The sequence below is a fragment of the Papilio xuthus genome, unplaced genomic scaffold, assembly GCF_000836235.2.
Source record: "Papilio xuthus unplaced genomic scaffold, Pxut_1.1 DF826945.1, whole genome shotgun sequence".
In the NCBI taxonomy this organism is placed as follows: Eukaryota; Metazoa; Arthropoda; class Insecta; order Lepidoptera; family Papilionidae; genus Papilio; species Papilio xuthus.
The window spans coordinates 1,972,484-1,998,352 of NW_013531704.1; the positions used below are offsets into that span (position 1 = coordinate 1,972,484).

At 33.6% G+C, this 25,869-nt stretch overlaps 2 protein-coding genes across 4 annotated transcripts; one reads left to right on the forward strand and one right to left on the reverse strand.

Moving 5' to 3' along the window:
* Positions 1-220: 220 nt before the first annotated feature.
* On the forward strand, positions 221-5,232 carry LOC106121197 (putative sodium-coupled neutral amino acid transporter 10). Of its 2 annotated transcripts, XM_013316722.1 has the most exons (10): positions 221-419; positions 669-786; positions 974-1,130; positions 1,380-1,503; positions 1,587-1,708; positions 2,028-2,176; positions 2,363-2,499; positions 2,806-3,042; positions 3,438-3,588; positions 3,713-5,232. In XM_013316722.1, the coding sequence occupies exons 1-10, from the start codon at positions 336-338 to the stop codon at positions 5,212-5,214; spliced, it is 2,781 nt and encodes a 926-aa protein (XP_013172176.1). In that variant the 5' UTR covers positions 221-335; the 3' UTR covers positions 5,215-5,232. The 2 variants fall into 2 exon arrangements, with proteins under 2 accessions (XP_013172176.1, XP_013172177.1); XM_013316723.1 differs by lacking the exon at positions 221-419 and having other exon boundaries at positions 699-791.
* Positions 5,233-5,517: 285 nt separating this feature from the next.
* Elys (AT hook containing transcription factor 1 homolog) lies at positions 5,518-25,662 on the reverse strand. 2 transcript variants are annotated; one of them, XM_013316720.1, is made up of 42 exons: positions 25,345-25,662; positions 25,146-25,275; positions 24,483-24,778; positions 23,965-24,356; positions 23,516-23,668; positions 23,232-23,367; positions 22,783-22,899; positions 22,524-22,691; positions 21,931-22,127; positions 21,437-21,562; positions 21,004-21,095; positions 20,642-20,745; positions 20,025-20,187; positions 19,475-19,600; positions 18,872-19,033; positions 18,617-18,728; positions 18,126-18,456; positions 17,832-17,976; positions 17,490-17,689; positions 16,908-16,990; positions 16,681-16,805; positions 16,279-16,492; positions 15,835-15,959; positions 15,265-15,382; positions 15,027-15,118; positions 14,445-14,702; positions 14,299-14,370; positions 13,937-14,062; positions 13,316-13,444; positions 12,889-13,023; positions 12,750-12,815; positions 12,189-12,257; positions 11,888-11,959; positions 10,789-11,806; positions 10,261-10,684; positions 8,870-9,950; positions 8,417-8,583; positions 7,456-7,521; positions 6,666-6,746; positions 6,149-6,249; positions 5,936-6,057; positions 5,518-5,708 (listed from the first exon to the last, which is right to left on the reverse strand). In XM_013316720.1, the coding sequence occupies exons 1-42, from the start codon at positions 25,439-25,441 to the stop codon at positions 5,663-5,665; spliced, it is 8,037 nt and encodes a 2,678-aa protein (XP_013172174.1). In that variant the 5' UTR covers positions 25,442-25,662; the 3' UTR covers positions 5,518-5,662. The 2 variants fall into 2 exon arrangements, with proteins under 2 accessions (XP_013172174.1, XP_013172175.1); XM_013316721.1 differs by lacking the exon at positions 7,456-7,521.
* Positions 25,663-25,869: the final 207 nt, after the last annotated feature.

The following is a 25,869-nucleotide window of genomic DNA, read 5'->3' on the forward strand; positions in this document are numbered from 1 at the left end:
GGTATCAGTTTGCCCTGTTTTAGAATATGCAATCTAATTTAGGAAGATCATTCACTTATATTATTAATAAGAAAATACGACTAAAATAAGAGTGGGCTTTCCTGAGGCTTTAAATTTCACCAAAAACTCATTATTATCTCTACACTACATTTTATTGATATGGCTACACTTGACAATACATTGAGTAGTATAGCAACAACGGCTAAAGTCTAAACAAATGTCAAATATCAATTTCAAAAACTGTCATAACAAAAGCACATCATTATGTTGTGTTATTCTATTATTGGTGTTTAAAGTTTCACAAATAATTTGTTAAATATTATACAGAAGAGAAAATGGGTACCACAGGACAATCGATAACATTAGCAAATAGTATAATAGGAGTTGGTATATTGGCTATGCCTTTCTGTTTTCAACAAGTAAGTATCTTCAATTTCAGACATGAAAAAAGTATACGTAGCACTATTTTTGTTTGATTAACCTACTTTTCATATAAAAAATAAATAGTAGTACTAATTAAACACAGTCAGTTCTTTGAGCATGCTAATTGTTCCATAAATATATTGAAATATCATAAATTCCTTACATTTCACAAATTCAATGTTAAATGTAAACAAATCTTAAACTTAATACGGTAATACTATACAATAGTGAATAACTCATTTCAGTGTGGAGTAATATTAGCTGGTTTAATACTTTTGCTGATGGGTTTTGTGTCAAGGCTCTGTTGCCATTTTTTACTTAAATCTGCTATTATCACAAGGAGACGGACATTTGAATTTTTAGGTAAGGTCAGTAACGTTCTTTTTACTTCGTTTTATCGGCTTAGTGCAAAAATTTTGGATCACCCGCTAAGAGAATAGGTTATTTATCCTTGGAATCATTTTTATTCAAAACAAGTTCACAAACACTTGTATTTCGTTCTTTATTACGTATTAGCATAAAAATTCACAAATTCCGTTCTATTTTTTAGCATTTCATGTATTCGGACCAGCGGGTAAGTTAGCCATAGAGCTTGGTATTATTGGTTTTCTAATGGGTACCTGCATAGCATATTTTGTGGTGGTTGGTGACTTGGGACCTCAAATCATTGCAAAGATGCTTAATATTAACCAAAGTGACATTTTAAGGTAAATACATGCCATGAGCATTTATCATTTTACATATTTTATGTGACAATGAAATATTATTGAATTGATTAGGGACTTAAAATTATTCAAATCTAAACTTAATTAGTGTTTATAAGACTCTATAGTTTTTTTTGTTAGTCATACTTTTTTATTGCAAGAAAAAAACTATGTTAATTATTTAAGCTCACATTTCTAAAATTATAATATCTTTTAGGAGTTACATTTGGTAATTCTTTTTAAAATTTTCAGGACCTCAATAATGGTAATAGTGTCATTAGTATGTGTATTGCCGTTGGGATTATTAAAAAATGTGGACAGTCTGAGTAATGTCAGTGCGGCAACAATATGCTTCTACTTCTGTTTGGTTATTAAAGTATGTGTTTTGTTGCAACTGGTATATAATACTAATGACATCACACTAATGTATAAGTTTATGTATGCATGGATTTAATTCAGGTGATTTTCGAAGCAACATCTCAGTTATTGACCAGTGACTGGCACATTCGCATTGAGACATGGAAGCCGTCCGGAGTATTGCAATGTGTGCCTATATTCTCTATGGCTCTGTTTTGTCAAACGTAAGTATATAAAAAAGTCCCTTCAATACTTTAAATTTACTAACAGTCATCTGTGATTCCATCCATGCTTAATTAGGAAATTTTATTAGTAGCCTTTGCATTCTTCCAGACAGTGTAGGGGCATAAAACCATTTAATATCAAATTTCATCCAGATTCATGCAGCTATTATGGAAATAACTTCTAAAATCCATCCATCCATTAGTAAGATACTTTTCTCTTCCTAAGTTCATATTATTATAGTTATTAAATCTTATAAACTGTTTACTTGTATGAATAGATTGAATGTACATTATATAATTTTATTTTAAAACTTTTTAGGCAACTGTTTGAGATCTTTGAATCACTGCCATCTCTGTCGTTGGAGAAGATGAACCTAGTGACAAAGAATGCTATCAACATTTGCACAGCGGTGTACTTTACACTAGGATTTTTTGGATATGTTGCGTTTAGTTCACAGAATATATCAGGTGAGTATATCAATATGAGGGATATTATATGAACATGATTTTTAAATTTTAAAAAATAAATTAAATTTTTTGATAAATATTTAAATATAATTTAATATATTTATAATTACAATTATAACAAATTAAATTTTTTTTTGATCATTTATAGGAGAAGGGGTCAACAATAACTTTATTAATTTGTTGCAGGCAACATACTTATGAGCCTGAGCCCGACGTTGGGCAGTGACGTCATCAAACTGGGCTTCGTGATGTCGCTCGCCTTCAGCTTCCCGCTCATCATATTCCCTTGCAGAGCCAGTCTTTACTCATTCCTATACAAAAAGGTATTCATTCATTAATTCAACAATATATTATTTTGTACGGAAGTATTGTGTTAGAAAATGTGTCTTTCCTTTTTTTATTTAATTTTTTACTACACAAAGTTTCATATCTAATTTATATTCAAATTATTTATAGAGTGGACATCCTACTGTTTCATCACACTAGTCAATATCACAAACTTTCGAACTAAACTTTTTATTTAGCGTTAACAAATTCGTGGATTACAATTTGGTTTACAATGTCTCATTTGTTCACATCTCACATCATAAATACATAGATATTAATATAAAAATGCTTTATATTTTCAGGTACATCCAGCGCAACATGATCATATAATAAACCATTCAATTCCGGTTACAACTTTCCGTTGCATCACAGTGGCAATCATTGCAGTGGCCCTTTTCGTCAGTCTCTTGTTACCAGACATTGAAGTTGTGTTAGGACTCCTCGGGTCCACCATCGGAGTACTAATCTGTGTGGTATTTCCTGCAGCTTGCTTCATCAATGTCACCTTTAAGAATACCAATGAAAGATTGCTGGCTAAAGTAAGTACACTTTAATGCTTTGATTAATTTTAATTTGCTCTTATGTCAGCCCGTTAATATTTTAGATTGATGTTATACAGCCTATAATAAATAACCTTTCTTAATAATTTTAATTCCTACTGTAAAAAGAATTATTCAAATCTGATTAGTAGTTACTGTGACTAAAGTGTACTAACAAATAGAAAAAATACTTGATTACTTATGTAGACAGTAGCTTACTTAATTAGTAGCCTATGTGTTCTTCTAGACTATGTTCTACATCTGTGCTAGTTTCATCTAGATCCATGTAGCCTTTCTGGACATCTATCTATACATCCAAGAATAGACACTTATAATATAAGTAAGATTAAAGAAAATGTATATTATTTTTTTTTAATATAAATGAAAAATTGCAGATTATATTAGTACTTGGTCTGATCATCCTGGTTCTTGGCACGTACGCCAACCTGCAGGCCGCTGAGAGCAAATACGATGACAAACTAATAACACAAGAGCGCATCGACAAGATTGTTGAAGACTTCTTCCAGAAGATGGAGAAAGATGAAGGTATGTGTGAAAAAGGTCGATTAATTATATAACACAACTCTTAAAAATCAATACACGAACTCACAAAGGAATAGAAAAAGGAAATAACTTGTGTTGTGAAAGCAATTTTTTTTTAATATTTTAGGTGTGAAACCAGTAGCCGGAGTAAAAAGCGACATTATAGCAAATAGTGTCGAAGAAAAGGCTCCGAAGGAGATTATAAAAGATTCCGAAGTACAGCCTCCCAATCCAGTACCGCCCGAGTCGCATTCCAACGAAAAATCCCCCGAAAATCCAATTCCAGTAGATCCGAAGCTTAAACTTATCGAACCCGATCAAGAACTTAAAAAAGACGACAAAGTAATAGGAATTTCAGGAGAGACTCATCCTAAAGATTTAAAAATAAAGCTAGAAGAAGCAAAATTAAGTAATGGAAATGATAAAGTTGAAACTAACAATATCGAGGAATCAAAGGAAGTAAAACCTGACTCTACTCAAGAGAAAATGGACATATTAAAGAAACAGCATCTCATAGAAACTATAAAACAACACGGAGAAGAACAAAAAGAATTGATAAAAGAACAGAAAGAGATTTTACATAAAATTTTAAAGACTAAAAAAGAACTAGAGAAAGATAAAAAGGAAATGGACGATACTGAGGCTAAAAAGATCGCCGTGGAAAGTATACAAAAGATTGCAAATATAGCTATACAGAGTTTATCCGGAGTTACTGACAAACCTGCAGCTCAAATAGATATAGCTGATAGAAAAGCTGAACCTTTACAAAAGATAGCCAATGAAGCGGTACAAGAAATAGCGAAAAAAGCAGCAGAAACTTTAGAAGCTATCGGCGAAAAGAAGGCTCCTGAAGCAAATCTGCCAAAATCTCCGGATGAAATTAAATCAGATCAAAACATACAAGAAGAAAATATAGAAAACAAACAGGATAATATTAATAAAATAATATCACAAATACACAATCTTAATGCTCAAAATAATTTACCTAAAACAAAACAGAACGAAGTCAATCCACAACCGATTGAAGCACAAAATAACAAACAAGAACAAAACCAACCTATTCTTAATAAAGAACAAAATGCTAAGAAAGACATAGAAAAACCTTTACAAAATGTTGACGAAATAAATAATAACTTGAACAAAGAACATTTACATACAGCAGATGAACCAAAATCATATAAAGAAGGTGAGGATTCATTAAAGAACAATGTAGCAAGCATCAGTAATATGGCACAAAATGTACCTTTGCCAATAGCAGTAAAGGGTAACCAAGATGAAGTGAAACCAAATAATATAGAAGTAAAATCTGATAAAGAAAATAATCATTTAAAACATATAAATGAAGGTATTCCACAAAACGATGGAAATAAACCAAACATTGCCGATGTTAAAACCCAAAATAACCAAAACCAAAATGAACCTGTAGTTTCTAGACAAAAGAGAGAAGTGGTCGATTGTAAGGAAACAATATTGGAACCCAAAGATAAACCAATTTGTGAGAAATTAATTGCTAACAAAATTCAACCGAACGATGTCAAAATGGATATTGGTTTGCCTGTGAATGTTCCCTTACATTCTAATATACTACGAAGATCTTTGAAGAGTTATAAAGAAGATGTAAGAAGATAAAGTTATTGATTTTAAATTTTAAATTATGTATTTAGTCATAAGGAATATTTTTCATCCTTGCATCAAAATATTTCTTGTCTCCGTAATGCGTAAATACTTTCACCTGAAAACAAAACTATTTGTTAAATTAATAATTGATTAAGAAATTGCATAAGTTTGCATTGCATTTATATTTATAATCATGTTATTTATTGGTTTAAGACTCATTTTGTCTAGATATAACACGACAGTTCTAAATTATAACGTAATACAGGCAGGGTTCGTATGTTTTGTGTTATATAATATACAATAAACAAAAAAAAAAATAACCAAATCACACTTTTTTATTTTTATACAAGAACAAATTAACGGAATTAAACTAAATATTAGTATCCAATAGGGTTAACTGATAAATGCTATCTCGTACATCCACTGGGTCCTTAAAAAATTATCGACTAACAAAAGTTGGCTAATCCGCTGACTCCTTAGTTTTATCGGCAGCTGTTCTTCTCGATCTGAAACAATATTTATATTGTGTAATGTTGCATTTCCACTGGAAAACACTCTAATACAAAAACAAATGTTGATCCTGTTTATTATTATATATTTAGTATCGGTGTTTCTTCAGAGGAAACTCACTACATTAAAGGTTTTTAGGTACGAATATCTGACATTGTATTTAATTAAAATAAATTTAAGCGACTTAGGGCTTATAGATAAAAAAAATATGATGGTTGTTTACCTCTTGCCGAGTTCAGATGTGGGCGTGGCTTCGGAGTGCTGCGGTGTGGTGGAGCGGCGCGCACGTCTGCGGGGCGTCGCCTCCGCACCTGACTCCGGCGATATGCCATCCGTCTCTGATTTCTGAATATACAACACATATAAAAATAACTTTGTAGATACTTTGTAAAGTTTTCGTCTCATTTAAAGTCAACAAAGTAGGTAAATATATAACCTTAGTGTCGACGGAAGGTCGCCGTCCTTTGGGCGTGTGCAGCGCCTCGCAGGCGCGGTTGAATGAGGCGCGACGGCCGCGCACCGGGCTTGCGTCCAGTGCTACAATACAAATATACATTTAAAAACCTCAAGCAGTGGTTGATTCCACAACAATTTTTATTGGACACGATTAGGGTCGGCTTGACCGGTGTAATGCCACGACCACAAAGAAGACAGGCCTCGAGTGGATGTAATTCCGCGTACAGTCTGAAGAGTGCGTAATAAAGGCCAAATTTTACTGTCTTTTCCGACCCTTTTAATAGGTGGACATGACAGAGGAGGGAAAGCATAAAAATGAAAACATTCTCTTTCTGTGCGTTCCCTCTATCGTGGCAGTGGTCGTTCGTTGTTAAGGCGAATTCAGATCGCCATTTGCTCGTTTACCTCCTTATGATATAAAAATGCCAACATACATTACACAATATACATTTATACAAGAATCATTTTAGATTAGAGTAGATTAAGTGAATACTTACTGACGTCGACAGATGTTCTGCGAATGATTTTCTTAGCTTTGGCTAGAGTTTCCGTCTCCGAGGCGGACCGTGCCGTCCGCGCTGTAACATATTATTATTGATGTTTGAATTTTATTATTAAAGTACTCCATCTCTATTATCTATGAAAGAAAATTACAAATTATATAACTATGCCCTTTAAAAAATTACTCCTAGTTAGTAAGCTTGTTATTAAAGCTAGAAATTATTTTTGAAAAACAGAAATCTATGTTTTCTTCCACCTTTTATTGTTTTTAATGTAAAAGCCCTGAAAGAATTCACTTCGTTGCTGCGTCTATATAACACTCAAAAATTATATATTTTAAGCAAGAAAATTAATTAATTTAATTTCATTAAGACGCAGTGACGAAATGAAAATACAACATTTTAATTGCAAAATATATACAAGGTATACTAAAACATAAGAAATGTTATAAATAATTTAAAGTCACCGGTTCACCAAGAAGCATATAATAAAAACCTATATTGCCCAAAAACCAAACTTCACAAAAAAATAATATGACGTGAATTTTATCACCAGCCTTACTATAGATGTCGTAGCACCAAATATATCACAGATATACAAAAACACTTTTTTTATACGCTACAAAGTAACCAGTGGATTGTAGTCAAAGCAAGGACATCCTTCAAATTTCACTCAATTAAAAAAAAACACATTTAAAGCATAAAGATGAGCACAACACAAAAAAGGGAAATGTAGTTCTTCCGACACCTTCTAGATTGTTCTAAGCTAAAGAAAGCGTGTACTTACGTCGTGGTCTAATCGTATCCGATAGTGTGGGGCTCGCTCGCGGGAATTCCTCGTCGTCAGCTCGCCCTAGTATATGTTAGTCGGAACAGTTAGGAAATGAGTATAGGATATTTGTGGAATTCAGATGAGCATACACAACCAAACAAGCGGAAATCAATCAATGCTACGCTATGCAAAAAAAAAAAACGAGTTACTCGTGAAATCAGTAGAGCCAGAATACCTTAAAAAAACTATTAAACTATGTTTTTTCTTAATTTTTTTTTACAGTAAAACCTTTTTTTGCTATCATTGCCAATTAAGAGCTAATCTTTTTTGTATGAAATAAATTTTGCTCATCAAAATTCCGAACCAAATTGTTCGCAAATAAAATAAAACTACAAGCTGTTATAGCTCATACACAAAGCTGCAAAATAAAAACATCGATCATTTCTACATCTTTTTTTTTAAATATGCTATAGTGCCTTAATTCGTGCAATTTAGTAGATTTTTTTTAAAAAGAAGAAATTGAAAAATTATTTACAACACAATACATAAGTTTTAAGTACATTTTGTGTTGAATTTTATTTAAATTAATTATTTTTATTTCAATATTGATTAAAATATGTATTATTATATACCATGTTGATTAAATTGTTTTAGTTGTTAATACATGCTTTTAATTTTAATATACAATAAAGAAATAAAATTTTATATTTACAAATAAAAAACATCAAATGATTATATATTCGCATTGCAATATTCATGATTTTTTTTAATAAATTTTATTCACGATTTTGTTTTTTCAAAAACCATGCTATCAAAAATATATTAATTGATAGACATTTAATATGGCATTCTACAATGACTTAGGGGAATAGCAATCAAGAGGAATTTGGTGTACAACATATAAAAATTAACAATCTTCCCACCTGATTCATTTTTCTTTACGCGAGCAATGAAGTACATATAAATATATACATACCATCGAATGTTTCCTTGTCTAACAATTGTACACGATCCATTGTATGTGTGTCTGATGTGTTGTCTTCTATTGAAGCTTCAGGTTTAGACGCGGCGCTGACGCGGCGACTACGCGGCGTACTCGGCCGTAGTTTCGATTCTAACATTGCTTTTTGATTTCGTGTTAATCTGGATAAAAAAAGTTTTTTTTTTTTAACTGTTAAGTTAGGTTTTCTTATCGTTGATTTCTATGACTGGTCTCAGAAACTCACGATAAATCTCTTTTTGTTCTTATAAAAAATCGGTTGCCATGGTAACGCTGTTTCGTCAATTACTTTTTGATAATTTAAATTATTTTACGTAGAATTAAATTAAATTTGCAAAGCTATAGGAAAGTATTTCGTATAAATTTTTAACTGAATGTCATCGTAGTTTTCCTTTTACTAGAAAGCATATAAAATAGTTTAAATCTTACCTTTCAGTTGTTAATATTTCATTAAGAACATCTTCGTTACTCTCTTCTATTTTCTGACTATCTTCTATTTCTGGTATCACACTCAATTCAGTCTTTGTATTCAATATAGATTTCCGTCCTTTTCTAGCTGCAGGCTTTTTATCTATAGGTTCTTCCGTCTTGCTCTTACTTGATTTCACAGAAGATTCTGACGCAACACTAGAGCTATCATCTAAATTCTTACTTCTAGAACGAGTTGATCGTCTTCTTGGTGTTAGGGTTTCATCAGGGGTGATACTTTCATCCATTTCATTATCTGCGGTATCTTTGGATGAACGTCGTTTTGGCATAACCCTAGATTTAGGCATTGGTGATTTGGAAACTCTTTTAGATGGAGTTGTTGCTTCTAATGTTACGTTTTCAGGAATTTCTTGCTCAATTTCTTGATTGGATTTATTCGATGATGTTGATTGAGTACGTTTTCTTGTTGCAGGAGCTTTCGTTTCTTTAATTTCTTCTTCGCTTTTAACCGTTTCCATAGCAACGGCAGAATCTTTTGTAGAAATTTCATCTTCTACATTTGTTTTATCTATATTGCCTTCTGTGGGAACGTCCATTTTAGATGGTGCTTCTGAAATAAGCATATCCTTTGCATCTTCGACTTTTTCAAGTATTTCCTTTGTTTCAGACATTTCTGTTTCAGGCTTTTCAGTTATATTTTCTGTAGCAGTAATAACTTCCATATTTTCTACCGTATTTATGTTTTCAGTTTCGGTTTTCAATATAGTAGGAATGTTTTCAAGACTATTTTCAGGTAAGATATCTTTTGTTTCATTAACAATAGCTTCAGTGTTAACAGTATTTTCAGCAAAAATATCTTTTTGTTCTTCAATAGCTGGCGATACTGTTTTTATTTCATTTTCTTCGTTATTTTCTTGTATTATAACCTCTTCTATAGGATCTGGTTCAGTTGCGATCTGTTGACAGAAATCAACAACATCTACGTCCTGAATGTTTGAAGTTACAATTTCATTCTTATCTGTTTCTGTTGGAGCTATTTTTTCAACCATCACTTCAAGTTCCACTGTAGGTTGAGCTGGAACTGATGAAAGTACAACAAATAACCATTTTGAAATGAAAAAAAAAACTAGATCCGTAAATAGTGCAGAAGTGTGAATGTAATATATGAAAAAAAAACAAAAAATCCAAACACAAAAAAAAAAATTAAATTTTTGTATATGAAAACTAAAATTTTTGTATTTTTGCAGACTATGTTCTACTTCTAAGCCAAATTTCAATGAGATCTGTTGAGTCGTTCCGGAGATACCTTCAAACAAACATCCATCCATACATCTAAACATTAGTATTTAAAATATTAGTAAGACGTTTAGAGATTTATTTACCATACTTACCAATTTCTTTATGATTACTATCATCCGAATAAGTGAGGTTAACATCAGAGTTATCATCAGTTAACAAAGAAATATTAGCTTGATTCAAAACATCTATCGATTCTTGCACATTTTCTGGTTCTTTCATCTCAATATCTTGATCCATTTTAACTTCAACTATTTCAGTATGACTCTCTTGTGGTATTTCTTCACAAACTTCAGTTTTTGGTTTATCATTTTCAATAGCTTTTTCAGTTTCAACACTGACTATGTCTGTGTTAGTTTTATTTTCAACTACGTCTATTTTATCAGTATGTGTTTCAGTTTGATCTGTTTGGGGAATTTCTTTTGAGGTTTTGTCAGATTGTAGATTTACTTGAGCAGGATTTGAATCTGAATCATCATCGATACAAATAACTTCATCACTGCTATCAGAAACTGATACCTAAAAATATAACATTTATATGAAAAGTCGTGATAAAATAACATGACATTAAGTTGAATATTAGAATGTTTTTAAAGAAATTGCTTATTTATAATGATAAATACCTCATTGTCAGCTTCCACGCTTTCTGTAGATATTTCTTTGTTTTCATCTTCGACAATTTCTTCATCACTGCTGTCTTCTTGTTCGTTATTTTCCTCACTACTACTGTCTTCTCCATTTTCTTCTTCGCTACTGTCTTCTCCTTCTGCTATGTCTTCTTCGATCTCATTAATTTCTCTTTCAATTTCAACTATTTTCTCTTTCTCCTTTTGTATAACGTTATCTTTGTTCTCATTATCTATTTTATATTTCCATTTTTCATCGTCTACCATTTCAATATCGCTATCACTCGTCATGAGACTAGAAAGATCTCTGTACGACTTTCCTTCCTCATTTGCATTGCTTTCATGAGACATTTCACTTGAAAGATGACTTTTGAGTACTGAATTATCAAATTCAGTCTCATTGAATGTTGTAAATGCTATAGCTTTTGGTGCATCATCTGGTTTGTTTCCATTGCCAGCGACACTGCTGTCGCCGCTTTTTAATACTGATTTGTTAAAATCACTTTCATTGATCGGTGTGAATTGTGGTAATGCGTTCATTTCAACATCAGGAACATTACCTTCGGTTGATTTTTGTATTTCTTCTTGTAAAGAAGATTGTATGATACTGCTCTCGTCAGTTTGTAAGACTGATTTTTCGAAGTAAACTTCATGTAGAGTGGTGAAAGCAGGTAAAGGTTTCAAATCAGTACTTGAACTGGATTCATTGACTTCAATTACTTTTTCAGTTAATGAAAAGCTTTCCGTGGAACTTTGTAATATTGATTTGTTTACTATAGGTGAAAATGTAACATCTATCAGACTTTTAGTGTTGCTAGCTTTTAAAGGTGTACATTCGATAATCGATTCAGATTGTTCGCTGGTCGATTCTTTAGTTTGGGCCTCGGATTCGCCGATTTGCTTTGTTTTAGCGAAAGCGTTTGCTTCTAGTACAAGTCGCGAAAGTGGTTTTCTTCCTTTGCTAGTAGTATCTTTTTTAGGTGACAATAATTTTTCTGGTGTCTTCGAGCGGCTCCTAAAATAGAAAATACTTTTAATAGAAAATACAAAATAGTATTTTAAACAGCATTTTTGTCTATTAAAGTTTATAACTTACCTTAGACTGCGAGGGCTTGACAATATAGGTTGTTCTGGCAATTTCTCCAAATCAGGTGTTCGAGACCGACTTCTAAACATTTAAATTATACACATATAACATGAAAATAATCAATAATAGTAACATTGACAAAGATTTGTCATAACCTGGGGCTTCCACTTGTAAAAAGCATATTGTCATCTCTCATTATCTTTTAAAAATGTGAGATAGAATATTTTTGTACAGGTATCGAAAACACACGTAACGTATGTGTGTAAATAACGTATTAATTTAGTTATCACTACAGTTTTTGTAGACTTACCTTAAACTTCTAGGGCTGCCGACTGGTTGTTCAGGCAGTTTTTCCAATTCTGGTGTATGGGAGCGACTCCTATACATTAACAATAAGAAAAATTACTACAATGGATAACAAGAAGATTTTAAGTTTGTAAAAAAGATGCAAAACTACTATTTTTTTTTTAGTAAAATATTAGCAGTTTTTTTTTCTTAATTTACTAATATTTCTTTAACCATTCCAACTAAGCTCTATGCTTGTGCTAGGATATCCTTTACGAAAATATATTTATTATATTTCTATATTTTAACCTACTTGTTTGACATTCATTACAATTGAATAAAATTGTAGGATCTGTATGTGATATAGAAAAAAAACATATTTCGAACATTCAACATGATGTATACGTATAGCTGATAACGAAAAGAATTTTTTAAAGATTTTTGTCTATATGTATGCTCTCCACAGGACCGCGTTTGTTCCAGGTAATCTCCGAAACGGCTCGACAGATTTAGGCGAGACTTTTAGACTACTTTTTTTATTCTGCGCTAATAAAATCGCGGGCGATTGCTTGTAAATAATACTTGCCTTAAACTTCGAGGACTGCTTACTTGTTCAGGTATTTTCTCTACATCAGGTGTACGGGAGCGACTTCTAAACATTAAAATTAATTGTAAAAATTTGCAAACCATCGTCCATAACGCAAGGAAAATAGTTTTTTTCTTACCTGACACTACGTCTTGTGGGTGATGAAGTAGGTGAATCGGTGTATGGAGATTTTCCCGATGCTTCGGTGATAGGTTCCAGTTTGGGAGCCTCCACCACACTGCGCTTGTTAGGCTCCGGCGTGTATGATCTACTCCTGTGTAAATACAAAATATATCACAATCAATCGAACAGAGTCAACAGCAACAGCTAGTATTTCATCATCATCATCAGCTCACTGTACGTCCCCACCGAGGGGCTCGGAGCCTACCCTAAGTTAAGGGTGAGCTAGTATTTAAATAATGTAAATAAGGTACAGTCGTATCTAGAAATGCAAGAGTCCAAGAGACCGCGATATTCTCTCCTGGAGAGGTTTCTCAGTTATGAAGGTTTCTTGCTTAAACAAATTCAGTTGGGGTTATTTTTATTGGTATATGATGAAAAATTACCTAGAAGTACGTGTTGTAGGCGAGGGTGCGGGAGACTCGTACGACTTGACGGGTGACTCTGTGATGGCGGACAACTTTGGTGATTCCACTACCCTACTCTCCACAAGTTCCGGTGTACGAGATCTACTTCTGAAATATTATAAATAAAATTGTAGTTTCATCATCATCATCAGCTCAATATACGTCCCCACCGAGGGACTCGGAGCCTACACTAAGTTAAGGGTGATTAGGCCATAGTCAACCAGGCTGGCCAAGTGCGGGTTGGTTGACTTCACACATATCTTTGAATTTCTTCTCAGATATGTGCAGGTTGTATCACGATGTTTTCCTTCACCGCAAGAACGGATAAATGTACATATGTAAATCGGAAAACACAATGGTACATGGCGGAATACGAACCCAGGACCTCCAGATTGCAAGCCAAGTGCTTGACCCCTGAGCCACCGACGAATTGTAGTTTATAACGCATAAACTCTAAAACTATTAAACTTAATTTTAAATCTTTCAATATTTATGATAATTTGATTTTATACAAGCTCCAACAGTGCAAACTCATAAACAGAAATGCATATTCTATCAACATGTAACACTTTGCTGTTCATTAATTAAAAAAAAATTCACCTGAGTCGTCTAGGTATACTGAGCGTAGTTTTAGCGGGGTGGGGGTCGCTGTCGCTCTCCTGACGGGGTTGTTCCGGGATCGGCTCCAGCGACCCGGGACTCATCTCCGGAGTGCGGGAACGACTCCTGTGGGGTACGTACACTTTAATATTTTTATCATTTTACACAATATTTTTTTTATATTGTTAAGGAACAAAAGTGCTAACGGATTCGACAGAGTTGAGAAGCGGTCGCTGCCCATAGACATTCGAAATTTCATGTTTCCCCTTCCTATGCCCTTGCCCTTCCCAACCTTTTGTTATGAAAAGTATGGATACCATTAGAAGACTAAAAAATATTATGTTTATTATATAATACCATACCTTGTCGCTCTGTTTGTTTGTAAAGTTTTCAATACAGGTGAATCTTGTCTCTCTGGTGTAATTGATCTGCTCCTGCAAATATTTTTAATATTATTAATACAACTTCATGTATCTACTGTATTTATGTATAACGATAAAAATATTACCTATTAATTAACGGTGTACTTTGCCCACTGATCTCTCTGATGCTTCTTCTCCCTCTGGGAGTTTCATTCATCGGTCTCAGCTCACATACAAAATCATCCACCTCCATACGCTTGTCATCTTTGGGTGACTGTGACTTCTGCCTACCCTTGTGCGAGTACCGCGGATTGATTAATGTGATTGGGATGTCAGCTATGCTCTCTATAGATGCGTTCGGATCATCTGATAAACTGCTGTTTACTGATATTGATAGTGACCGTCTAGAAAAATTATTCTTTAATTAATATATGTGAATAGTTATATTATAAATCAGGTGTTGCTTGCGATAAAGTCGCAGGCAACTGCTAGTTAATTATAAAAATGGAAGATGTAAGCATTTACAATTTACAGTGCAATATAATAAAATTCCATTGACGAAACACTCGTTTTAAAATATAGTTGGGCACATTTTTATTAAAGAGAATGAGGAGCTTTGACACTATGTTTATATTTAAGTATTTTGTCAGTGGAAAAAGACATTAAATAAGTTTGGTAAACACATAATTTTCTTTAAAAATGTAAGTATAATAAACAAAATATATTACCTGGCTCGTACATTATCTTTGTATGATTTCCGTGCTTGGGGTTTTCCTTCGGTTGCTAATTTCTTTGGCGGCGATTCCATTGACATTTCACTCTAAATTAAAAAAAAACAATAAATTATTACGTATTGTATTGTAAAAGTAATAATAAAAAAAATATTCAAAGAACAGAACAAAATACCCTGACTTAAGTTTATATTTCTATTTTTTGATATTTCCTACACAGTTATTATATAAATACCTCAGTATCATCTCCATTTTCAGATTGTTTGTCTGTCTGCGAGCGTACAGCGACAGGCACGGGCGTGGAGGGACTGGAGCCTGACTCGGATGCCGATGGCATACGGAACCTCAATTGCCTGAAAGTAATTTTTATTTTATAAGGCGGCAAGAGACCCAGTTGCTATCTGAATTCGCCTAAATGGCGAAGCGATCGCTGCCCATAGACATCCGAAATTGCAGATGCGTTGCCTTCCTTAAATTTAAGGAGGAGGGGAAGCGGAGAAAGATAATATTTCACCTTCCTATGCGTCACCTTCTCAACCAAATACTCATCCCCTTCCCATCTTTTTCGCATAAGAAAAAATTGGGAAGGAAAAGGTGCTTAAACTTTGGTACTTAACGGCCGTCAATAGTTTCTCTAACTTTCAAGTATCAATGTTTTCTCTTAATGTTGGTTTCTGAGACCAAAATCCTGTATAAAAAAATTGTTAAATCTGTATTGTCAAAGATAATGACAGGGATAACAATATGTTTTACATAGAGATTTTGGTTTTAGAAACCAACTATTAATGTGTCAAATTGTACTAACTTGGAGTCGCTGTAGTTGGTCTTATTGCTGGCAGTCTCCAGCAAGTCGTCCCCGCTGTCGCACAAGTAGCGGGAATCCACGGGTGATGCGGGAGCCTCTCTCTCCATACCCTCTAGTCTTTGAGTCTGAACAAAAAAATGGTTCAAGCGATCGCGATATTTTGTCTTACTAATATTTTATAAACGAAAGTTTAGATGGATGGATGGATGTCTGTTGTCAGTATGGAAGAATACATAGACTACTCATAAGTTTTATTTTTTAAATTCGGACGGAGTTTCGGGCGACAGCTAGTATTCTATACATCTCAGCCCCCGGCATATCCACTTCCCCTTCCCATTATTTTCTTATTAGAAAAGGGAACGGGAATATAAATATCGAGATTTTTTTTAATTATACAATGGTAGTAATAATCAAATATGTAGATTAAAAAAACATCTATTTAACCTTAAGTATACTATGTGGAGTTCCAGCTTCACTTCTCTCGTGATATCTATACGGACTCTGAGCTTCAGGCATATCGAGAAGCGTGGCCATTTGTTCGCTGAGCTCCTCGCTGGCCTTGTATGTACCAGGCTTAGGGGTCTTCGGACTGGTCGCCTCCAACTTGGTACGCTTAGCAGGCGTCATTTCACCCAAACTTTGTCCGCTTAGGAATAGACTGGAAATAACATATGTATTCATATGACACTGGTCCCGTGGGTTTAATTAACTCCAGTTTCCTACATTTCAAAGGACTAAGATAATTTATTTACAAAAGATAGACATAATTACCTACAAACAAACTTTTATACGGTCATAAATTGTAACTAGTAAGGAAAAAAATAAAACAAAATAATTAATAATTACCTCTTAGTCCGATTTAATTTTGGTGTACAAATAAATGGTGTCTCTTCAATTTCCAAGGCACGTTTGAGACCCTTTCTACTTTTAGGCTTGTTGGTCCAAGTTTCGCTTGCATTTTCAATTGTATCCTAAATAAAAAAACAAATTATTACTAACTGATAGAAATCTATAAAGCATATTTTAATTTAAAACCATGTATTTGGGACTTAAAAAGTTAAAGGAAATATCACCTGAATAAATGTTGATTTGTATGTAAAGGTGTTTTTAGGAGATGTCACTTGCACATATACCGACATTGGTTTTGGTGAAATAACTGAAAAATAAAACGTCATTTTAAAAACTAAAAGTGTAAACATTCCTATGAGGCAGAAAGGCTGAAAGCCCCAAGTAGGTGGCGCTTGTAAAAACTGAAAACAGCAGCATCGCATCCAAAATGCGTTTATTACGTTGTTAAAATCCTTATACTATATACATACATATTTACATTAAAAATTCCAACTCAAATCAATTCTACAATTCGTTGTAAACACTTCCCGCGCGATGCTCTTGTATTTTCAACTATCTTTTTTCATAATCAAAAAGGCAAAGGTCGTTAGTGGCCAGTATGCCAGTACGGCAGAATGTTTAATTCTGCAAAGAACAGCGCTAATGTCAAGAGCTGGCTGTCATCTGTCATTTTATACGTCATTCTATTAATTTAAAAAATAAATAAAATTCTATTTTCTTGCATATTCTTCGTTACTCTGCCGATGTGATGGGAACAGCTCCTTACGACTGCGCTGCCCTCTAGTTTGTTGTAACAATTATCATACCGTGCGGCTCCAGATGTCGTGTCGCAGTGGTGGCGACGCGGCAGGCGATGGCGGGCAGCGCGGCGCACGCGGCGCTCAGCAGCGTGTCGCGCGTGTTGCACCGCTCCACCAGCTCCGCGAGCGACTCCGCCGATGTTGACAGCTCTTTGCGACTACGCTGATCTTTTAATTTGTTGTTGTATTCTTCTGCCTCTAAGTACCTGGGAGAATTTATATTGATTATTAGAGTTAAAGAACGGTAGAAATTAAGTACAAGAAACATAATGAAACCTCGAACATAAAAGACAAACAATGTCAAAAGAGCCTGTTAAAAACAGTATGGAAGATATGAAAAATATTTACCTTGCTTGCTGCAAATAGTACATAATAAGTATGTCCGAGGTTTGTGTGTCATTGCAGTCTTTGAGATACTTTATGAAGACTTCCTCTTCTCCAGGCAGTAACGTCACTTGAAGAACTTTGGAGAGTTGGCCTGTGTTGCGACATCCTATAGTAATAAAACGATTTTTTAATTTACTATATCAAATGTATTTATAGTCTACACATTGTATTTTAACTATATTATTCGCTTATTAGACGAGGAAAGTCCGAAGTAACAATAATAAATTTATAATGAGTACGACAATCGTTACCAACCTTTATAGAAGAAATTTAATACACGAACTTTATCTTCCGAGGTTGCAGCATTCCTCACACACATTCTTATCACATCAATGGCTTCAAAGACCAGACCTCTGGCAAGATATAAATTGCAACAAGATTGCCAATCATCTAATTTATCATGGTCATTGACTTTGGAGATGCCATCTTTTCTGATAGGACTTTGTATTGGCGCTGGTTTCCGAACGTGCAAGTATTGTAGTGCTGCTTGTGTTTTTTTCTGAGCGAGCAAAGAGGATAGAACTACTCGATGTTGCCAGTCCGATAGAGTGTTGCCAGTCAGGCATTGAAGTTGATCTAATGCAAACTGAAAAATACGTTTCAAAAACATATTATAACGGTACTATAAAAACTAGAACCTTTAATAATTTTCCGAATGTATGCGGTGAAGTTCGATTTTGTACCCAATTTAGGGTAAAATATTATAAGAAATAAATAAATATTGAATAAATTAAAAATGGACTCACATCAAAATCTCTATGGTCTAGATGCCAAAACGCCTGTGTCGCTTTAATAGCTGTATTGCTCAAACCAAACATTGTAGGGAATTGCATCAGCCTTCTGATCACTGCTTCATATCTAAAAGAAAAAAAATATTAATGTAAACATTCATTACCACTGCTCAGAATATTGTCACTTCCATTTTTATGTACGAAAAATTGTTAAGATCCAATTTCATACAAAAATTAACTTTGAGTCTATAACGATAAAGTTCAATTTACCTTATCTCATCGTATACGGTGCAATAATCCAACAACAGATACAAGACAAGGGAATGCTTGTGCTCCTCGGCGACATCAGGCAGCAAGTAGAGACGCAGCAGAGAATACAGAGAGGGCGGTGGGTACAAGCCTCTACAATCACTGCCACCTTTCATCCACATACTGAAGACAAGAACACATATCAACCGAGGTAATAGTAACTAAACTAAAGTATAATATTTTTTATTAATAAAGACAACTATCAAATTTAGTTTTTCGAGCAGTATTAACACCTTAAGGATCCATTCGACCAGGCCGAAGTGCAGGACAATTTTTTTTTATAAATTTTGCATATCTTTTCTAATTAAGAGCCTAAATAGGAGGTGACAAGTAAAATTAAACCTTGTTTCGATGGCATAACATTGAATTTCATTTGCCATAAAATGTCTTCCCCCCCTGGTCTCTATGAACGGAGCTTTAACCGACGAGATGTATGACGTGAAAGTGTAAAGAAAATTGTGTTTTCTTTTAAATTTGTTTACAAATTGCATAATTTATTTGTCTATTTACCTAGATCATAGGTAAGAAATAGTCTAAAAAATGTAGCTGCGTAGTCTAACTTACTCGTGCGTCCTTTGGCCACCGAATTCGTGTTCAATAAGCTGATCGATGTAGAGCAATGAACAGGACCTGTGGCCCGCCTCCGCCTCCTGAGGAGCGTTCTCTTGTAACCGATGTAACTTCAGACGTCTGCAATTAACACAGATAACTTAGTTGCAGCAACCAAAACAGTCGAACCTTGATAATGGAGAATCCAAGGAATCACTATATTTTTCTTGCTTTTTTTCTCTCTTACTAGAGTTTCTTGCTTAGAAGGGTTATCGGTTGGGAGCGGGCATTGACTCTTATAAAAGTATCCCGCTTATCCAGATTCGACTATGGCAAGATGAAAAGGATTGACCTAATTTGTTTCGTACATTTTCGAAGAAATTACATAAGAAACGTTGATCATTCAGTACCCACAGACATACGACTGACTGTCGAGTGTTCGCAGATTGCTTGATTTATTACAAGCTTATGTCACTATAATTATTATATAAGAAATATATTTCCCAGAAAAATGTACGAGTTTAAATTACTCTAAATGGTCAATAATACAATTTAATGGAATTACCTTTTCTTATATATATTATAGAGCTGATGTGCGGGATAAGGCAACGCTTCGTATGCGTCATGTCGCTCCGGCAGCAGACCCACACGTAAGAACCACTGCACCACTTGGAAGTACAGGGACACTATCCCTATGCCTTTGTATTTCTCCTCCATTTCACTAAGAGCTAAAAAAATAGAGTTAAATGTAAATAAATACTACTAAGCAATAGTGCCAATGAGTTTTTAGATTTATATATGTACAATTATCCAACATTCTAACGGTGAAGAAAAATATCGTGATGCAACCTGCACATATCTGCTAAGACATTCAAAAGAGAATTATGAAGTCAACTCACACTAAGCCTCAGTTGTCTATGGCCTAATCACCTGACTTATGGTAAGCTCTGAGCCTCTCAGAGGAGATGTATAATGATAATGATACTCAAAGAAGTAAAATGGTCTGTAAGAGAAACCCTTAGTATGTGTTTAAAATGACAAATCGACACTTTAGTGTAGAGTTATGTCATTTAGAACTGTGTTACCATAATTACTTATTTTTTTATCTTATTTCATAATTTGTTCACAAATTATTTAGAAAAAAAATTAAATAGATAAAATATTATTAATGAATAAACATACCATCAGGTACAACCAGGTTACAGCATTTAGTTAAAATGGCGTCCAGTAATCCTGTCAATTGCGCCAGCTGTTGTACGCAGTGTTCGAGACATCTCATTATGTTCCTAAAAATAACAAAAAATAATTAATCTATTTTCCTCGATTATACAAGGTTTTGTAATTTTATAAGATTGAATTATCAAAGTTAATGTAACAAAGATTAAGTTATAGCTGAGATAAAAAAAAATCGGAAGGTACTTTGAGAAAATGTTAATTAAGGTAATTTACCTATCAAAACGTATATAAAAATACGTGAGTGTTTAGCCGTTTTTTTATAAGTTTATTATAATGTAACTAACGAAAGTTTGACAAATTTAACTTACCTATCAGGTAATATTGTCGAAGTAAACAACGGAGCTACCAATTCTTTTGCATTTTCCTTTAATTCTAAAGCTCTTTTCCAACACCATTCCACCTAAAAGAAAGAAAAAACATAAATTAGTAAAAACCAATGTAAATAATTCATTTAACTAGTAAGATTATGAAAATCAAGTTTATAATATCTTTTTCATATTTGTATGGCCAATAATATCAAAAAATATTTAATTTACTGTTTTCGATATCTTTTTTGCTTTGGTTTTAAACATTACTAGCAAATGAATGCGACTATTTCTAAAAAAATAGTAAGGAATGTCAGAGATAGTGTTAGTGTGTTCGAAGACTATTAGTATAGTATATCAGCTTTTATCATGACACAAAAAGAAACAATTATTGTACTATAAATATAATAAACATTTTAAAGATTATATTACATACCAGAAAACTAAGTGTACATCCCAATCCAGTGTGAGTACCAGTGGCCCAGTCATGAGCACAGCGCTTCAGGAAACGTGTAAGACGAGCCTCAAGCGCCACCGACAGAAGGAATCTGCGTTGCTCTTCCTATAACAACGAATGTATTATCTAACAAATACAAATAAAATACTTTTTTTCAATATTATAAGGTGTCAAACGAACAAGCGGCCAAAGAATTCGGCAAATAGTCACAGAAAGAGAATATTTTCTCTTCCTATACACACCATCCTCTGTCAAATCTACTTCCACAAAGTGAAGGAATGGAGGAAAGAAAAGAGGATTAAAATTACGCATCCGAAATATACACTGATTATACGAAACGCGGAATGACTCTCACTTGACGCCTGTCTTCTGTGTGCTCATGGTATAGCACCTGACAAAACCAATTTTTTTTACTTAGAATTCTGACTTTAAATCTATACTTAGGGACTTCCTAACTAGCTACTGATACTGACCTGAGTAACATTCCTGCCGTAGCCGTGGCTATATGGTACATATAACGGTGTCAGACCAGCTGTAACACATGCATGGTACAATCTGCCCGGAGACAGTAATGCAGTAGGTCCTGCCTCATCTATTGAGTTTATGATCTGACGCTGCACTCCCACTGTACCGAGGATTGTCGCTTCTGATGTATTCAGGCAAATACAGTCTGTAATAAGAGTAAGATAGTCTTAAAATTTCAAATTAGACGCTTTTATATTAAGATTTTAACATTTACTATAGCGAAGGTAAAATTTTTCATAGCGTGACCTGTGAATCATTATAAGGAATTACTACAATTTACTAACTTACATGCAATTTTATCATAGCCAAAGCGCCAATAGCTTAATAGTTAAGGGTACCAATTTCAAATAAAGTAGTCGAGTTCGAATCTTGTCATTCGACTATTTTTGTTAACCATATCATAGCACAAGCTTAGTTGGAATGGCTCAAGAAATATTAGTGAAATAACAAAAATCTGCTAAAATTTTCATCAAAAAAAAAAGGTAAAAGGATAAAATAAGCACAAAGTATGCTATGCCATAAATTACTAAACACAACTTACTATACTGCAATGAATTTGGGTAGAAATGTTCCTCTAGCCGGGTAGCATGTGAGTATGGTGCAACTGAGGTGAGCACCAGGCGTGCGTCTAACGCAGGCCCGCATCCCTCGCCCACCACAGCCGGACGTAACACGCTCATGAATCCATTGCTCTCCAGTTGGTAGGTAGCTGTCAATGTTTTAAAGGAGTAAGCAAATTTGTACATATACAGCTCAAATCACTACAATTCTTAAGATAATAATTTTTATGTAAAACTGACCGGGCATTTGATCTTTGTACCACTGATCTAAATCGAAAAGCATCATCCCATACTGCGAGGTCTCCGCTTCCTGTTCGCCCCAGCACTCCCACACCAGCTGGCAAATGTTGAGCATACCTGAAATTATCATTTATGGTATATTGTTCCATGTTTTTTTTACTCACAGAACAATGATAAAAATTGTTGAAATACACTTTAGTAAGGTAAACTCAAAGTTTTATGAAGTTATTATTGATTTTATTGTTACACGATATAAGATAGCAACCACTTTAATTTTGAGTTATTTCCTTTATATTTATAAGAAAATTATGTTTGAACCACATCACTTAACATCGTCATGGTTAAGCGCTAGCTTATTCAATTTATAAAATAATTACTAATTTTAAAATATCCTATATACGATCCTCAATAAATGTAACATTTTAAGATGGCTTTTAAAAATTACTTACTGTCTTCGCCTTCTTCACCTAGAGGTGAACTGATGGTATAAGTGTGGCATGATATACACCTCCCACCTATCAGAGAATTGGACTCCTCAGACCCATTCAGTTCTATTTGGAATCTTATTGTGGCTGATGAGAAATCCTATAAAAAAATGACATGCAAAAAAAATTAAAAAGGTTTTTTTTTACATTTACTATTGTTAATATGTATTTCAAAATGTATTTTTATTTTTTTTTAATATTCAAACAAATAATTAATTTGGTTGCTTGAATAATATATGAAAACTTACTTGATATAAGCATTTTGATTCTGACAAGATCCTTTTGCCTTGATATGACAATGAATACATCACTGCCAGTGGAAACTCTTCCTCTTCAAATCTATCTATCACTGAGAAAACAACCCAGAGATAACAAAACGCTTTCGGATCATCACAAGGCTCCTAAAAATAATAAGAGATAATTAAAAAAAAGCAATTCATTAAAAATCAATAAGAATGACTGACTGCATCCTGGTTTTTTTCAGTCAAGACAACACTAAAAACCTGACAGGATTTCAGTCTAAAAAAATTATGTTCCTTTAAAAAATTAACTATGTATTTTTTGAAGTATCATATTTGACCAATGTTTGATATACATAGATAAAAAATGTGCAAGTCAAATGACACCTTATTCCTTAAAGTTTATCAAGCAATAAGATTATGGACACAATAGGAATAGAACACTGGTAGTAACCTACCTGAAATCCGAAATGGGTGACAGGCAAACACTCAACATTAACTTGTGAAGTAAATTCCAAGTCTAAAGTTAAAAGATTCCATATTTGAAAAGCTCCAAAGTTGAAGCCAACTGCTAAACTTCCTATTTCCGGTATATACTGCAGACTGGTGACTCTGATATGATCTCTCTTGGCCTTCATTCGTACTGTACCATCAGGGTTACGGAAGATATATTGTCCATCAAATGAAGAGTCATCATTCAATATGAACCCCAAGTGATCGTCATTTTCTAACGCCAATTCTCTTTGTTCTTCAATTTTGTGCAATTCCTTTAATGGTAAAAACTTGATGTTGGCTGCATTCTCCTCATTTAGTACCAAGTGTTCATAGCCCTGGGAAATGTCTTTCAATGCTGAAAAACAAATATTTAAGAAGAATTAGGAGAATGTTTACAGTCACATTGTTTATTAAAAATGAAACAATTTATGTATTTTAAAGATTAGTTTAATATCATTTTGATTTTTTAAAGTAAAATTACCTTTAATCAAAGAAGCTCTATTGAGGTCAAATATCAAGATCTCTCCCCTCTTTGTCCCTGCTGCAATAATATTATCAAATCCTGCAAATGGTCCATCCGGGGTTCCATCACAAACTGCAAGTTTTGTGATCACAACATCAGAGTGTATGCAATGAAGTAATTGTGAACCATTAACATGTAGAATGCATATCATGCCACTGATGTTATCATAGTCCAAACTGATGACTAGCTGATGGGAGTTCTCTGTTAACGGTGTTGGCAGCTCTACTACATTTGATACTGTGATACGGCTGTTACTGGAAAATACATAAGCAGTTTATACACATATCAGGTAAATATCCAATTGGAGCTCAATATTTGTAGGTTTGTACAGTTGATTGAGAGTTTTATTTAGAACAGTTTAATGTTTATCTGTTGCTAAAGTTTTATATCCATAGAAATTGTTCATGTGGCCACAAAGCCTGCATTTTAGACATATCACCTATCCATTCATGACATTGACTTAAAGTCATATTGAATTAAATTTAGTAAATTTTTGTTGTTTCAATTTTGAATTTTACTATTAAAATGGATAAAGACTAATATATCATTGATGTATTGTATTTATGTTGTGTTTACTGAATATATAGCGTAGGTGCATTGATGACGCAAGTGAAGACTTACCTCACTCCATTGCCGAAAGTTCTTGCGGCCACTTTCAATCCGCTTCTAAGGTCAACAACACAAAACTTAGGACCAAGTGCAAGCCATCCAAGTTTCGTGTCTTTTAAAATTCCACCAAGCGGGGTGACATCTTGAAACAAATTTCAAATTTAATATCATCAAATCACTACAATATTTACTATTGCTAGCAGTTACTCACCCGTAAACTCTTCCGTTGGCTGCAAAAAACTAAACACAGCAGGAGAAAGATTGATCGTCTTAATAATTGAGAAAACACTGTCTTGTAACTTTTGCATTTTTTAAATGATTTTATAACGAACAAACAATGATAACCAATAAATATACTATTAAAGGTTATAGAACATCTTCTTCTACTAAAAGGACACATAAACAATGATCTATATATTCCTTGACTTTATATTTACAATTTGTATTGTAGAGATTTAGAATTTATTACACACAAAGCATATTACGATTATCCATTTGTTAATCGCAAATAATATACGGTACGCGCGGAGGTATTTTCAATTTTGATGTTCAATGACATTGACATCTGCTGATTTCAATATAATTCAAAAGTGTTGCAATGTGGAGTGTACCTAACATATATTTAACGCTCTCTAATCGAGGCTTAATTATTTAGCACCTAGGTATTTTAATTTTAAAATCTTGTTTATTATTTTCAGTAACTTTGATTCTGATTTGAGACCTACAGTTTAACTAG

Excerpts from the sequence above, each read along its gene's own strand:
- LOC106121197 (XM_013316722.1), top strand. The coding sequence starts at position 336 with ATGGGTACCACAGGACAATCGATAACATTAGCAAATAGTATAATAGGA. Across the intron at positions 1,504-1,586 it reads ACTTCTGTTTGGTTATTAAA|GTGATTTTCGAAGCAACATC; the intron begins GTATGTGTTTTG and ends GATTTAATTCAG. Across the intron at positions 3,589-3,712 it reads GAAGATGGAGAAAGATGAAG|GTGTGAAACCAGTAGCCGGA; the intron begins GTATGTGTGAAA and ends TTAATATTTTAG.
- Elys (XM_013316720.1), bottom strand. The coding sequence starts at position 25,441 with ATGCAAAAGTTACAAGACAGTGTTTTCTCAATTATTAAGACGATCAAT. Across the intron at positions 24,779-25,145 it reads ACTTTCGGCAATGGAGTGAG|TAACAGCCGTATCACAGTAT; the intron begins GTAAGTCTTCAC and ends TGTATTTTCCAG. Across the intron at positions 11,960-12,188 it reads GGCAGCCCTAGAAGTTTAAG|AAGTCGGTCTCGAACACCTG; the intron begins GTAAGTCTACAA and ends TTAAATGTTTAG.